Here is a 15,866-nt window from a genome sequence, read left to right on the forward strand (position 1 = left end):
AGCCGTCCAAGGCTCGCACATGCCATCCCACGTGGGATGGCATCTTCTCCCAAAACGGAGAGGCTGTCGTTCCAAGGAACGACATAACTCGAATATATCTTGCCTGAAGCCCAGAGTAGCACTGTAGAATTTTCATTTGTGGTCCAACAACTTAAACGTTTGAAAAGGTACGTTTGATTCCTCCCCGAAATACGGGTTAATTTATATATATTTGGACATCTTTGAAATGAAGAATACATAAAATGATTTTACGTATAACAATTATGCCTATGTTGTTGCCTTGCTCTGATATATCACTTAATCCAGAGCAGACATAGCCATTTGGGTAAATTATGATAATTCACCTTAATGACATGTTGGTTTGGGCTGAACTCACCTCAATTTGAGTTGATTCTGGCGGGTTACACAGGGCCATACTTCAAGCTTTTAAGTCACGGCCCAGTCTTCCATACATGACGCAAAAGAAATCCGTCTTTTTAGGTAGCATCTAGAGGAAAATTTCAAACTGTTTTTCTTTTATCCTGAAGGCACGAATCTTCCCTTCATCAATAGCAATGTTGACTTTTTTTCTACCTCTGTGCTTAGTTTTCATTCATATGGTAATGTACCTGACGATGAAAAGTCCACTACTGCAAATTAAGTTCTGGCCACGAACTACAAGCTTTCATCCGATCTCACACGCAAACACATACATATTCTCTCACACACACACACGTGTACACACACACACACTCACACACACACACTCACTCACACACACACTGTAATGACAGCTGTATCATTTTGACTGCTGTTAGAGGGTGGCTATGAAAAGTCTATAACAGTCATCCTCAAATGAGTTTATTTAAAGCATGATGCTAGTGGTTTGTAGTACAATGCGGCTTTGCTACAGCTTGCATTTTTCAGCCAAGCACATTAGGTCAACCCTGCTCTTCTCGATGAGTTTGTTAAGTTCTTTTACATGGAATAGCCTGGATCTATGATAATTTGACCCATATGCCACATGGTCACGTACAGCTTGTTGCCCAAGGTGTGAATATTGTGGTATAGTAATGTCTGTCGTTGGAAGTACAGTATTTGGGTCTAATAAGTGACTGTTATTCCTGAAGCACCCTCGTTAAACCAGGATCCCATATCGCTGCACGTTACATCGGTCGCGAAAGGGGCCCTGGTAAAAGAACCCGTCACATATGGTTATGGCAGGTCGACGAGACTTGCTCATGAATAATCAATGAGCCGACCTTATTTGGCACAAACGTCAGTTGTAGTTCATGAATAATTAATGAGCTAGCCGTAACACGTAACCTGATTGGTGATAGCTTCCCAGCGTTCTTTGCGCGTTGGCTTCCGATGAGAGGAAGCAAACCCTCTAATTGGCTGAAGCTGTTTTGGTGGCGACGTCGTCATAACCATATGTGACGGGTCTTTTTACAAGGGCCCCTTTCGCGACCGATGTAACGTGGAGCGATATGGGGTCCTGGTTTAACGAGGGAGTTCTGAAGATATTCATCACAAACTGTACTCTGCAGTATATCTACACCTTAAGCAACAGCCAAAGTATGAAGATTTGTTGTGATTCATTGAGATTTGGCTCTTCCTAAACATGGGTCCTTCATGTATATAACGTACATGCCTTTTTATCAAACAGTATAATATTATGATAACGTCAAATACCAAAATGCAATTGCAATCATAGTATCTATGTTTAATATGGCATTTTCCCACATACCACGTATCATACCTCTGATTCTTTACAATCTAAAAGTACAGACAAGTCAAGTTTTGACGACAAAAGTTTGTCTTCCTCCTGTAGTCCTTCTGACCTTGAACTTGAAGTCTCCTCAAGTTCAAGAGCCTTTCCGTTCATATTGGACAGGGTTCCGCTTTGCTTGATCTCGTCTAGTTGACAGTTCCTTGAAAGTTTTCTGTTGAAAGCAGAAAGGCAAAAATTGAATATCAAAGTATCAACAGCACACAGGCTAGCAACCTACAATTTGTAAAAGTTCTGTAGCCTTTTGAGGCAGTGGTGATAGCAATTCACCAATTTCACACTTCCCAGCACTAGGAATTCTGGAAAGTGTGAAATTGGTGAAGTCACCTTTTGCCCACTTCCCAGAATTCCCGGTGACCTTTGACATTTCTGTCCCAGAATGCATCGTCTGGTCCTAGTAAGGGTTTAATGGTTCTAAATGCGCATGCGTATTGCGGGGAATATGTCAAAGATGAAGCCCCCTAACTTGTAAACAGTTCTTGTCCAGACCATGTTCTGTCCATGTCTCAGGGCCTTCACCTTTGACATACTACCTGCATTGCATCCGTTGTGCATGCGCAGTTGGAATATACTTATTGTATATTCGACTGAAGGTCTCATACCTATATTAGGCCGTTCCATTGGAATCAACGTTAAAATACGCAACTTTTTGACTGCAAATCTAGAAAACGAACAACTGCACTGAAGATTTTTTTGCTTTCTGTTGGAAGCACAGGTGTTTGTCATGCAATAAAAAAAGATTCACCTAAGTCTAACCATGAGAACAATATTTATCGCATTCTTTTAAACTGCAAGTAGCCACTGTCCGCACGAGGCCGCTGTTGTACCGCCAGCAGCTGACCGCAGTACTCATGGCAAAATGCGTACACGTCGGACCTATCGCTCGGATGACGAAACTTTCCTACCTAATCCTGACAGTAATAAACAAACTTTAATCTCAAATTCTTTTTATATCAGGTGGGGCCGATAAAAGGCAATTTATGATCCACGCTTTCTATACATATATATATAAATAATTTTTTTTAGGCCGGATTCTTTGGGACTCAGGCATGAGACTGATGCATGAAGTAAAAATTGAGTCAGTTGACATAGCGGGAACGAAATCATAATAATAGTCAGAAACAGAACACATCCTAACCGTTTGTTGATGGCCTCGCTAATTTCTTTCTGCCTGTCCTCTGTGATTGGATATCTCCATGCAAACATCACACCCACGAGGGCCAAGACTGAAGTACACGTAGACGCCAGGATCCGCAAGGCGCTTCCTACCGTGTCAGGCTGAGAACAAGATCCTACTTTGTAGCCTCCGATTCTGCAGCGGGAAAACAAAGGGATTGATAATGAGAAAATATATGGTGTAATTTTAAAAATATATATATTTCGAAAACGGATACTAATGTTATAGAATGCCAAAATCAATTCCAACGTCAAAGAAGAAGATGCGAGAGAAAAAAGATTATGAGCCTGCGCCTATTTAAGGGTTAATGACCCACCCCGATGTGTATATAGTGTCCTAACGCATGGTCATTTGATATATTCAAAATATTCGCTCACTTTGTGGATTTATGAGGTGGTTATAGCAAATGATCAGGCGTTATGACACCATATACACACCGAGGGATCGGCGTTATTATCATATAGCCTATCCAAACTGACCTATATAACACATTACTGTGTGAGGCATACCAGTAGATCTCTTAATACTATACTTGTAAATACATTTGTCATTTGAAAGTTAACATTTGTCATTTTTGTACGTACAGAAGATTACAGATTTCATATGGAAACCAAAATTTCCACAGAAATTTCAAATATTTCGTAACATTGCAATGTTATGTGTATATCTCCTACTGATTGGTCAACATCATTATTCACCACTTGAGTTTCACTTCTCACTTCACATTAGGGCGTCATAACCAACATGCAATGGGCACTTCTGATTGGCTACATGATAATATTCAATATACCATACTCTTGTGTGTTACGTTTTGTTCATCATTCCTGATTTCATAATTAAGGCAACTTTTCTGGAAAAACTTTTTTTACACACTCGCATCATTTTTGAGGTTCCCATAGGATGTAATCCATGCAATCAACGCTCGTTCTCATTTAACGTTAAATGTACACATTTTGTAACTTCCGTTACCGTTTGAAGTAAGACGTTCCTGACATTAATATATGGCACATATAAAGTGCCAGACTGTGGTTTTTAAAAACCAGAAAAGTTTTTAAGTCGACATTAAAACCACAGTTTGACACCTTATATGTGGCATATCTTCATGTCAGGAATGTCTTACTTCAATCGGTAACGGAAGTTACGAAATGTGTACATTTAAATGAGAACGAGCGTCAAATCAACATGGCCTAACACATAACAAGATTGGCAATGAAAAACAGACATTGCCATGGCGACGGTTGTTGTTGTGGGTGATGTGTTAATGTAATATGTCTATGGCACTGTAAATTGGTGTTGTTCATACTGGATATCCAAAGAAGATGTCTATGGTAGTATGTATTGTTCTGTTGTGGTATGTGTGTTCGTGTGAGTGTATCTGTCTGTCTGTCTGTCTGTCTGTCAGGAATTTCCAACACTAGCAACAGGTTGGAATGTAACTTCATGCCGTGGACTTTGCCCCAAAGGGTGGGAATGTAACCTCCTGCTTTGGACTTTGACCCCAGCTGCCTGGATGACCTACTTTGACAACATGCCAGTGGAATACCCCAGGGGGCCTAGATGACCTACATACCAATGGAATACCAGAAGGGGCATGGATGACCCACATTCCAACATTCCAAGACCTGAGGTCATGGGGCAAACATACCAGAGATTACAAATGCCTGCGGACAAATTCCTATGCAATTTCTAGAATTTTTATAAACTGCACACAATACCATACCATAAGGCTCGAGACTACAAATGCCCGTGGACAAATTCTTATGCAATTTCTAGAATTCTTGCAAACTGCACACAATACTATGCCGTTAGTCTCGCCCCTGAGGCGTCGCCAAAAAACGTAGCGGTACTCACTCCAGCCCAATGGTTCCAGTGATCAGTCCAGTGGTGATGCCGAGACTATTGATAGACAAAAAGATGGCCACGAAGGGAGTGTCCAGTCTTTCACCTGTCTTTAGGTAGTAGTCTTCTATAATGTCACTGATCATCAACCTGCGTGCATGGACATATGCATTTGCTTTTGTTATATAACACTCCGTATTCATGCCGCCGCCATCTTGGATCGAAAACGAGGCTTGGTAGGCGAACACAAAATGACCGCCCCACGCCCGGCTCTACTACGTTGAATAAAACGCCTTTTGTACCAAAGCAGGTTTGTATGAAATGAGATGAAATTTGGCATAAATGTAAAAGAACATCTCTTCTCGAAACTGAATTACCTCATTGTGTTGTGAATGTTTTTACCAGCGACTGAGATGCTTCAGTCTCAAGAAAAGACGTTCGTTTACTTCTGTGCCAACCTTCATCTCATTTCATACAAAAATTAACCTTCAAAAGACGTTTTATACTGACTTCCCCTCGTATTTCACTAGTACCGATTGTGCCATTAATTGTTAAACAATGGGCTGGGTGTCCTAGCGGGTTTCTTAGGGTTTCTGTAATACATTCTAAAGTTATGGTTATTTTTTGGCAAATGATTACAAGCAGAAAAGTGCTTCAGCTGAAAAATGGCGTTAACTAATATGAGATATTGAATAAAACATTATGTATGCGCTCTAAATTGATTTAATTTCTAACCGAATCGACACATTTTCGTTAGTGTTTGCATAAAAAATTCGATCACATACCATGGTATAACTAATTGTGCAAGCGCCGTGGCACCTATGCCGACGATAGCAGCATAGACAGCCAAGCTTCCGGTTGGAATAAACTGAAACCCAATGTACACCGGGATCGTAGCCTACAAATGAAAATACGAACAAGTTATTTTTGGTAGCTCAACAGCTGACCATAGGGGTGTTCTAGGACACCACGTTGCCAAATATTGAATATCATGGAAGTACGTCGTTCCTTTATTCAGTTATTCTCCTTGGAAGATTTTAACAAAAACCCGCTGCAGTTTCAGAACAAGCTGCTAGGAACACGAACATCAATCAAATGCTATCTGCCAACTCAAGACCATAGCATGTCTAGTACAAAAGAAACAAAAACGGAAGTTCTATCGCAGAACCAAGGTCACACAAAATGTGCCAAAAGTACCAAATATCATCATAATCAATCCAGAAGCTCTTGTTATGTTGACCAAAATATCTGGAAACAGACAAACAGACGCACCAAAAACATTACCTTAGTTTGTCACGGAGGTAATCAGCAATTAGCGCACCAAAACTTATATAAACTTACAGGTCTTACTTTTCCATGTCTAAACAATATTCTGATTATGCAAAAGCCTCTCACTTTTACACAATCCATGCTTGGTCATGTAAACCTTTAACTAACTTACACAGGTCACAATGTTGGCAGTCTAATCATTTACCACTTGGAAGAATTTTGGCACCTTTGCATTAATCATGTAAATTAGGAATTTATTTTCCTTGTTTATTATGCAAATTAATTCCCAATTCGCATAATTGCATGTCATTATGTATACCTAAGCTACCTGCATACCAAATACCATGGAAATCCGACGTTCCTTTGTGGACTCACCAGCTCAAAGCATATATAGGAGATCCTCTTCCCAAGTTTGGACACGACCCAACCAATAATAGGCACGGCTACCGCTGATGACGCCTTTAGGAAAGAACGTAATATTTGTGTCATCAAAGCACAGAATTCTCTACAAGATGGGAGAAACGGGTACGCCATAAGCTTTCTGCAACTTTTGTATTACAACAGACTTTGAAAGCAAGGCCAGGCCCATGTATCTTTATTCTAGTTTATCACAAACAATGTGAAAGGGAAGGTAGAACAGGTACTCTGATGCTTTTGAGCATCTGTTTTACTTAATATTACTTAAAAGTACTTTAAAGTACCTTTACAAGTTGTCCTACCACACGCTTAAGAAATCATATTATAGTATAAATCAACTTGACAAACAAATATACAAAAAATATCACATACATATATTACAATAAGCATAATCCAAATATTATGAGTATCAACATGACTGCCTCAACTTGTAACACACACTAAAAACAACAACAATAATCTGGAAATTTTGTTTTCTTACCATGCTGACTAAAAGGACGGTCTCTATCTGATCTTCCAGGTCCAGACTGTACTGTACGTAGAGGGCGATCGAGCCATGTCCAATCTGAAGATGAATAAGCAATTGAAAATTCTTGCCATGGCAAAGGTGTCTGGGTTGATCTTACTTCATGTTTTTCCGACACCATACCCCTGGCGGATCGTGTACTTTAGTTTGGTATCAAAATCTTTGGAAACTATCAATACAGGACATTGCGTAAAGGAAGAGTTTGAATCCCTAATATGATACTCACAGATAGAGGCACTTGGAAAAAGAAATATGCCAGAAGAAAATAGGTGTTGGGCCGAAAAGTGAGCACAGTCTTCGCCGTCCTGAGAAGGTTCTTGCCCTGTTCTCCTCCGGATGTCGCTGAAATATCTGAAACAATATACGGGGGTATGTCAGAAAGAAATGCCTTAAGTATCATAACAGGTTCATTTTTGTATGAAATGAGGTGAAATTCGGCACAATTGTGAAGGTGCATATCTTTTTGAGACTGAAATATCTCAATTTGAAATACCATTGGAAGCTTGTCGAAGGCAAACTGCAGTAAAAGGGAGGTTCAATTAGAAGTAAAGAGGAAATTTCTCTGACGCGCTTACAACATTTGGGGCTAACTGAAATGTGGGAGCTAGTCCCAAATTAACCTGGAATTTCCTTATTAAAAACATCCAGAGCATTTTACGAGGCTTAATACTTGAATAAAAAAACTCCAATTTCTAGAAATTCCTACACATAGTAAGTTTCAATAACACTATACCATTATATATCGATATTAAAGGAGCAAAGATACGATGTCGTTGTGTGGTGAGAACTGATAGAAAATCCAAGCCCTAATAGACTGATCCTGACTGCCCATCACAGTTAGTGATTCGACCAATGAAAGAATGACTGCATATCCGTCAATATTTGCATTCTATGTTTTAATTTTGCATTTCTACGTTTCGACGGAGGTGGGCGGGTCTATTTAAAAGATCACAATATAGCTTTTATTTCTGCAACTTTTGAGCACTTTTGATAAGAAATCTGCACGCAAATGTGGTAAACAGTGGCATTAAATGTCAATTTCATAAAGATTACAGCAACTAGAATCTTTCCAGTTTTCAAGCGTAAAAAACGCTCTGGGCGCCAGGAGGCTGTTTCCCGTAATAACCTTCCTTGTACCTTTTCTCTCGGTCGTTCCGAAGACGATCGCTGACAAACTTAACATCAACAGACAGCACAGAGTTGCTGACGAAATCATATAGCCGGTTCGCTGAGTAAACGTAACATAGAAAATAGAAGAAATAAAATAAAATGAAATACCCATCATTTACTAGTAAGGAGGTATACCACGTTTGCATTAATTATGATTATCATATAATTGAGTTATGATTAACGAAGACAACTGCACCTATTTACAAGGACTTCTTTTCTGACGCTACTTGATAAAGGCCAGGTTTGCACACGCATTCCCAAGCACACTCGGAGCACACTTGGACATGCGTGTGTAAACCCTACCAAAGAGGGGGTAAACAATTTCTTCTGAAGAGAGAGGAAATACTTTATTAGACTACGGTCGTAATGCATTTTCTGAAACGTTTTAGATACCCCATAGCAGTAGTAGTTCAGCGCATCCAGGACTTTTGCCCAAATCAGGCGACAATGAGATCCGAAATAGCAGGAGTGTGTACGTTTGGCACTCCATGAGCGCGTTGAATGACAGACCATCTACATCAGGGTGTACCGACCTTCTCCCAACCGGGACGGGGGGCGATATAGACTTCCGACAACCTTTGACCATTGGTGACGTCACACCTGCTTAAAGGCACGTTTCCCGGGCGATTGGGTCAGATAGCTGAAGAATGGTGAACGGTTATTTTTTCCTAGTCTGAGAACACTTTAATTGTTTCAAAGTCTTCTTGTCTACAGGTGTGCAGTAACTTACCGTCATTTCTAAAGATGGTCCGTCCACAGAACTGTTGGTGCTGATGTTACCGCTGTAGGTGACGTTGTCACAGGGATCGTGCTCGGAGCGTCTGTACGATGCCAGGATCTGCCCGTGCATCGCTATTCCCACAACAGTCCCTCCAATAGTGAACATGGACCCTGAGAAAAGGAAAAAAAAAAACATAGCGCTAGTATATCTCGCACATTACCCAACGTCGTCCACTTTTGTTATTATCTAGTCATGCATGTCTGTCTTTGTTTTTGTCCAGCGATACAAAGAATGAAAACTCGTTACATTTCCAACGCTATATTCTTTTTCTGTTTAGGTTGCCACACCACGACTACACAATAAAAATACAAAATCATCGTTTTCCCTCCCTTCTCAAACCTCAGTAGAAAAGGGTATGTAGACTGGATCGATTAATGTAAATGCATGCAATTTTATGCAAATGTGTGTAATTTTACGCAAATATGTGCAATTTTATGCAAATGGTTGCAATTTTATGCAAATGTATGCAATTGTATGCAAATGTATGCAATTGTATGCAAATGTATGCAATTTTATGCAAATGGGTGTAATTTTATGCAAATGTCGCAATTCTATGCAAATGTATTGATGACTGAATATTAACTTCTTATGTTGTTAATTTATGCAAATGTATTCATAACCAGAATAATTTATACGCTGAGTAATATATCTGCATAAATGTGGATCTCATGAATACATTTGCATCTCATGAACGTATTTGTATAAATTGATCCAGACTACCCTCTATTCTACTAACGTTGCCTTGGCAATCACCAACAGTAAACCACATACTTCAGAGTGCTTCCCGCCTTCCCGGTAAAATCATTAGTAATACTAGTATGGTAGTACTCACTGTACATGGTGGCTGAGTCTCTCTCGGAGCTATCATCGCTTAGAAACATCAGAAACGTGCGGTAGGGAATTACAAAACCCTGAAAGACGGAATACTAGCATGTCATTGTCAAACGTTTTCCACAAAATATACCACAAGCTAGGTTAAATATATCTTTAAATTTGACAACACTCACAGTGCAAAAATAGATAAATACATAGACTATTGGCTTGCTGTCAGAAAAGACTGAATCTCACGAAGAGCACCAACTGATTGTAGGCTAACATATGCAAATCTCCAATATACTGATACAATCAGTAGGCTGACATATGTAAATCTCTAATATCTTGATACACTGTTTTTTAAAGAAAATTGTATCAAGATAAATCGTGTACTGAATTTACAATATTACATGAACGTGTGTAACCCCAGCAAATGACATATACATTCGATGATTACATGTTCAGTTGTAGAGACTGTCTGTAACTATACACGTATGGTTTTAAAAAAAATTAGCTCGACGGAGTTTTTAAATTAGACCTACCGACATGGCGAGCTTCATCAGAATGTACAGTATGATGTACCAGGCCAGCTTTCCGTTCGTCCCAACATCCGGGACATACCAGATCAACGCGTTTGTTACAGTCATACACAGAGTCGATACTACAATCCTGTTGAGAAATGCAGAAACTGTAAGAATGGTACAGAAACATGTCTTCACCCTACCGGAAAATTCCTCAGAAATAACAAAAGGGGGGATCGGTGTATCTTCAAAATACGCATGTTAACATTTACATGAAGAAAAGATCTAAAACCGGAAGTTCCGCTGCAACTTGACCTCTCTCTATCTATGGCATCCACTCGTATAATCTTAATTCGTATTCAGATACATAGTACAGATACATAGTACAGATACAAATACAGATATTCAAATCGAGTACGGTGACCGTGTCAGTTCCTACATCGGAGTGAGGAGGGTCGACACTGTAGCCTTCGCGTGGATTTGTCTAAGGTGGATGACAGGTTGCGAATCTGAGACCCACACTCTTTAGGCATCCGTCTTCTCCAGCGGCACCAATTCGAGGGAGACGTGCTGGTTCTGGTTGGGATGCTTGCAGCGAGCTGCCGGATGACTCTTACACTCGAGGTCCGCCTTGATAACGCCGGCCCGCCTGGCGCTGTTCTCGTCCGCCAGTTGAAGACAGCTGCCGTTGGAGACTTGTCCCTCTAACTGTACGTGTAAAGTGTCTTTCCCAAGGTCACAACGTCGGGGCGCAAGTTCGGACATGTCTCTGGGCACAACCAGGGATTAGACCCCGGGTCCCATTGTTTGACAGCCGCGCGCTCTGCACTTGCGCCACACGACGCCACACTTGACCTCTACCCACCTACCAAATATCATAAGGATCCATCCACAGATAGCGTAGACATAACGTTGCTATCATTTAATAACACCTGTAAGACAATACAACTGCAGCAAACCTATGTAAAATCTAATTTGTACGTTACCATGGTTTTGTCTTCCCCCATCGTGTGTTTGTCCTGTCAACCAACGGGCCGATGACGACATTGCATAAGACGTCCACTGCCCTACTGCCGAAAATGATCGTCGTTGCAAATAATGGTGGCATCTGGAATATAACGATAAATACAAATGTAATACTTCAGTAAGTCTCTTTGATTTCAGTAACGTGATTTCTGTCTTAGATGGCCAAGAATGTAGACAACGAAATCTTAAGCTACACTCAAGTGTATACACTCAAGTGATATTAGAGTGTTCGCGGTGGTTTGGGGTTCGCGATAGCGCTTTACGCTCGTTCTCATTTAAATGTACACATTTTGTAACTTCCGTTACCGTTTGAAGTAAGACGTTTCTGACATTAAGATATGCCACATATAAGGTGCCAAACTGTTGTTTTTAAAAGCCAGAAAAGTCTTAAGTCGTCATAAAAGCGACAGTTTGGCACCTTATATATGTGGCAAATCTTAATGTCAGGAACGTCTTACTTCAAACGGTAACGGAAAATACAGAATGTGTACATTTAAATGAGAACGAGCGTTTACTAGTCACATACTGCTACAGTGACGGAAACATCGGCATCTCTACCGACAGCCAGTCGAAAATCACCTACTAGCGACACGGCAAGCTAAGGGTGCTACAGTCGCCTCCAAGAAACCATGCTACTGTACAATTTATAATACGTACATTTAGCGCTTAGACAAGGTGGCATGCGGGCAAACGACAGAACAAAACAGGGTGATGAGGTCACCGCGAGCGTAAAACCACCACAGAGTTAGGCACTGTTGATTTGATTATATAGATGACATCCGCGTGCGCATCAATTTTCGTCCGCTTCCAATAAAAGAGCTTTCGCCCATACTGTAAATCGTAAAAATCAGCTGCTAAATGATAAAATACATGCTGTAAATTAAAAACAAAATATTTCGGAAAACATATACTAGTACTACTGTCGTAGAATGCCAAAGTCAATTTCAAAGTCAAAGAGGACGTTTTGGAATAACAAAAGTTAAAAATCTACATTTTGGCATACCATACTTTGTGTTTAGTGTTTTTTTCTTCCTTCCCGACTACGTAGATTTCATAATGAAGGCAATTTTTTACCAAACATTTTTTTTTTATTCGCTGCAGTTTTTGGGTCTCCAGAGGATGACATCCATATACATGTAATCAAATCAACATGGCCTTAAAGGCACCCAGAACATTTTATGAGGCTTGAAAACTGGAAATATTCTAGTTGCTGTAATCTTTGTGAAATCGACATTTAATGCCACTGTTTACTACATTTGCGTGATAATTTCATATCAAAGTGTCCAAAAGCGGCACAAAAACAATCTACATGGTGATCTTTTAGTTTAACGCACCTGCTATAAATATTATAGATACCATAGCCCCGCCCACCTCCGTCAAAACATAGAAATGCAAAATCAAAACATAAAAATGCTAATATTTGACGGAAATGCCGTCACCCTCTCATTGGTCGAACCGCTAATTGTGATGGGCAGTCAGGGTCAGTCTATTAGGGCTTGGATTTTCTATCAGCTCTCACCACACAACGACATCGTATCTTTGCTCCTTTAATATCGATATGTAATAGTATAGTGTTATTGAAACCTGTAATGTATTTTAATTCAAGTTCCAAGCCTCATAAAATGCTCTGGATGCCTTTTAGTGCATTTATAAGATGACGAGAAAAACATTGATAGCATCGCGGATAATACTGAATCAGCTTTACCTGCGCCACATCCACCAGGAAGATGCTAGTGTACGCCCCGAACACAATAAATAGGATCTCAGTGCCAACACCCCCGAAAGCGTAACACAACTTCGCCACGACAGACAGGGGTTTCGTTGTCTTGGCTAGATCGGTCATGGTCGGGCTGCACTAGTAACTGAGAAAACGGAATAAACACAAGTTCAGTAATACGGCAATACGACTGGTAGATTTTAGACTGGAGAAAGACCTCTACCGTAACCGCCGCGCAGACTCTACTTGAAGAAGCATCGGCTGAAACTGGGAAAAGACTCCTTACTAACCGAAGACTTAACTCTACTCTACTCTACTCTACTCTGCTCTACTCTACTCTACTCTGCTCTACTCTACTCTACTCTACTCTACTCTGCTCTGCTCTGCTCTACTCTGCTCTGCTCTGCTCTGCTCTGCTCTGCTCTGCTCTGCTCTGCTCTGCTCTGCTCTGCTCTACTCTACTCTACTCTACTCTACTCTACTCTACTCTACTCTAGCTCTACTCGACTCTACTCTACTCAGCTCTACTCTACTCTACTCAGCTCTACTCAGCTCTACTCTACTCTATTCGACTCTACTCTACTCTGATCTGATCTATCATCGGCTATTCAGCCTCAGTTGACCGAATGACCTATAATCACGTTACGCAACGCCTTATCAACAACACAAGTGGCGTTATCAGTCACTGAGATCTGGTTTCAAAGGTCACATTACAGCCGGGGCAAAAGTAGGTAAGGACGCCGGAAAGGTTACCATTGATGAATTAAACGTTGCCGTTTTCAAGAAAATCATCTAAACCCGACTGAAGTTATGATAACAGTGCTCTTAGTTTTCCCTGCTAGTAGCACATATTGGACATGCATGTTCTTACTGTATTTATGTATAACGTTATACACCCATGCACACAGGCGTGAACTGACCATCTCTAGAATTGCTGACCGTCAAAGACTGACAAAACTGAGGCACTTCGAATGCTCATACATTTAATTTTTGCCTTGTATACTCAAACGTATGACAATCGTGAGTACAGAGGAGAACAGCTAATACAAAAGTGACATACCTGTTTGGACGGGCAAGTTGTTTTTTAGGCAAAACTGATGACTGGCAGATGTCATGTCACGAACGTTACAGGCAGATGTCACCCAACCTGAGTCAATATTTGTTTGCGCATGCGCTGGTTGCAATTGCGGGGCAGTGGAGTGGGGGGTTCGCTGGTTTTGTAAGATAATGTCTTTTTGCTCGTTTTCCTTGTTTGTTTGTTTTTCATGTTCGTGGTTTGTTCGAAACAACACTTCTATCCCAGCCTCTGTTGACTGATTGAAAACTGCGCTATTCCAGAAAACACGTGACTGATGTGGGTTAAAAGGTCGTGGAGGTAAAAAAAACAACATATCAAAAGTAGGTCATCTTAAAGTCAATAGAGTCCGAAGGACACAAGGCTCCATGAAGTAATTATGGTGTTTGCGGTGTGGCTAAGGTGTCTGATACCCCCATTAACTACCGACATAGCTAATTTCAAAACAAGTCCATCAAAAGGATCTTTATTTATGTGTGCGAAGACACAGATCCAGAAAAAAACAAGTTGTTCAAAATATGAAAGTCCCATCTTAGCAAAGAAGGCTATTGTAGCATTTGCTCATAGGATATGTAAATGAGGTCCCGATTTGAATGATTTATATCAAATAATGTTCGATTTTACTTGGCAATTTCGAATTCATTCTTGTTGCATTTGGAAGCTAAGTACAGTTGAACATTATTTGATCATTTACCACTACGTAATAATAGTATTTCTTATCAATTACGCAAACTAGGACTTTAATTGATATGTATCGATATTCCTCTCTATATCAGTTACAGTCAGTGTAGGGAGTCGGAGCCTATCGTCTGCTTGAAGTCCTAAATGTGACCCAGACTTCCATCAGGGCAACGTCCACCATTCCAGTCTCCTACCTATTTATATGGAAAACATTTAAGAAAAAGGCTGTCAAAAGTCACCTGCCTGAGGCTTAGTTCATGGAAAACTCACATTTGCAGCGTAGCGCTAGCCTATCTAGTGATTTGGGCCCGATTCCTAAATACCGATTGCGCTGAATGCAGGCCATTAAACATGTAAATATGCAACATATTCATAAAGCCGTGGTATTGCGAGCTGTCCAATTGGCCAACATCAGTTGACGAGTTGTGCAATAGCTTTCTTGTACTTCCGTTCCATTGGACCGGAGACTACGCTGCGACCGCTGTACGACGAAAGATTTGAAAGATCGATCAATTGCAATGAAGAACGATTTGACATTTTGTGTGTTTTGTTGTCTTTGGAATCATACTTGTACATAGTATATAAGTCAATACGTGTTAAAATTAGTCTGCGAATATGCACTCCTCGAGCCGACCAACTCTGGTAGAACGTTCCCACCAGTTCAGCAAATTTCTACTATTTGCTAAAAATATTTCTACAAATTCTGGAGACTTCATTGCAATCTTTGTTTGATGACTATCACCTTTTCAAGATGTGAACACGGACCGGACTGTAAGGTTTGATCCACTCACACCAGGAAAGACCTCTACAATTTTCGATAAGTGTGGTGGGTTCTTTAAAATGCTCGAGGTCTGGCTCTACACAAACACTGGACCTCCCTTTTACGCCCGAAGGACGTCCCTAACCGAAACCAGGTACTCATGAAAATCCGCTGAGAGTTCTTTTCAATAGCCAGAACCATTGTTGTATCTGGAGGTTTTGAGTTATACGTTTGATGCCAATTTTTCTCAAGAATTATGCTGTTTAGCATGCACTTGATTGATATTTTCGGATTTCTTAGTATTCAATGGTTCATAGCTCAAG

At 40.5% G+C, this 15,866-nt stretch overlaps 1 protein-coding gene across 1 annotated transcript; it reads right to left on the reverse strand.

Annotated features, from left to right (window-relative positions):
* Nucleotides 1-1,489: 1,489 nt before the first annotated feature.
* Nucleotides 1,490-10,817, reverse strand: LOC136423353 (sodium-dependent lysophosphatidylcholine symporter 1-like). Its single transcript, XM_066411486.1, has 12 exons — nucleotides 10,724-10,817; nucleotides 10,306-10,451; nucleotides 9,783-9,861; nucleotides 8,900-9,060; nucleotides 8,137-8,227; nucleotides 7,226-7,350; nucleotides 6,955-7,038; nucleotides 6,432-6,515; nucleotides 5,573-5,685; nucleotides 4,800-4,937; nucleotides 2,910-3,083; nucleotides 1,490-1,925 (listed from the first exon to the last, which is right to left on the reverse strand). Exons 1-12 carry the CDS (start codon nucleotides 10,815-10,817, stop codon nucleotides 1,736-1,738), a joined length of 1,479 nt encoding a protein of 492 aa, XP_066267583.1. The 3' UTR covers nucleotides 1,490-1,735.
* Between the last annotated feature and the right edge of the window lie 5,049 nt (nucleotides 10,818-15,866).

Source organism: Branchiostoma lanceolatum, chromosome 17, assembly GCF_035083965.1.
Source record: "Branchiostoma lanceolatum isolate klBraLanc5 chromosome 17, klBraLanc5.hap2, whole genome shotgun sequence".
Taxonomy (NCBI): domain Eukaryota; kingdom Metazoa; phylum Chordata; class Leptocardii; order Amphioxiformes; family Branchiostomatidae; genus Branchiostoma; species Branchiostoma lanceolatum.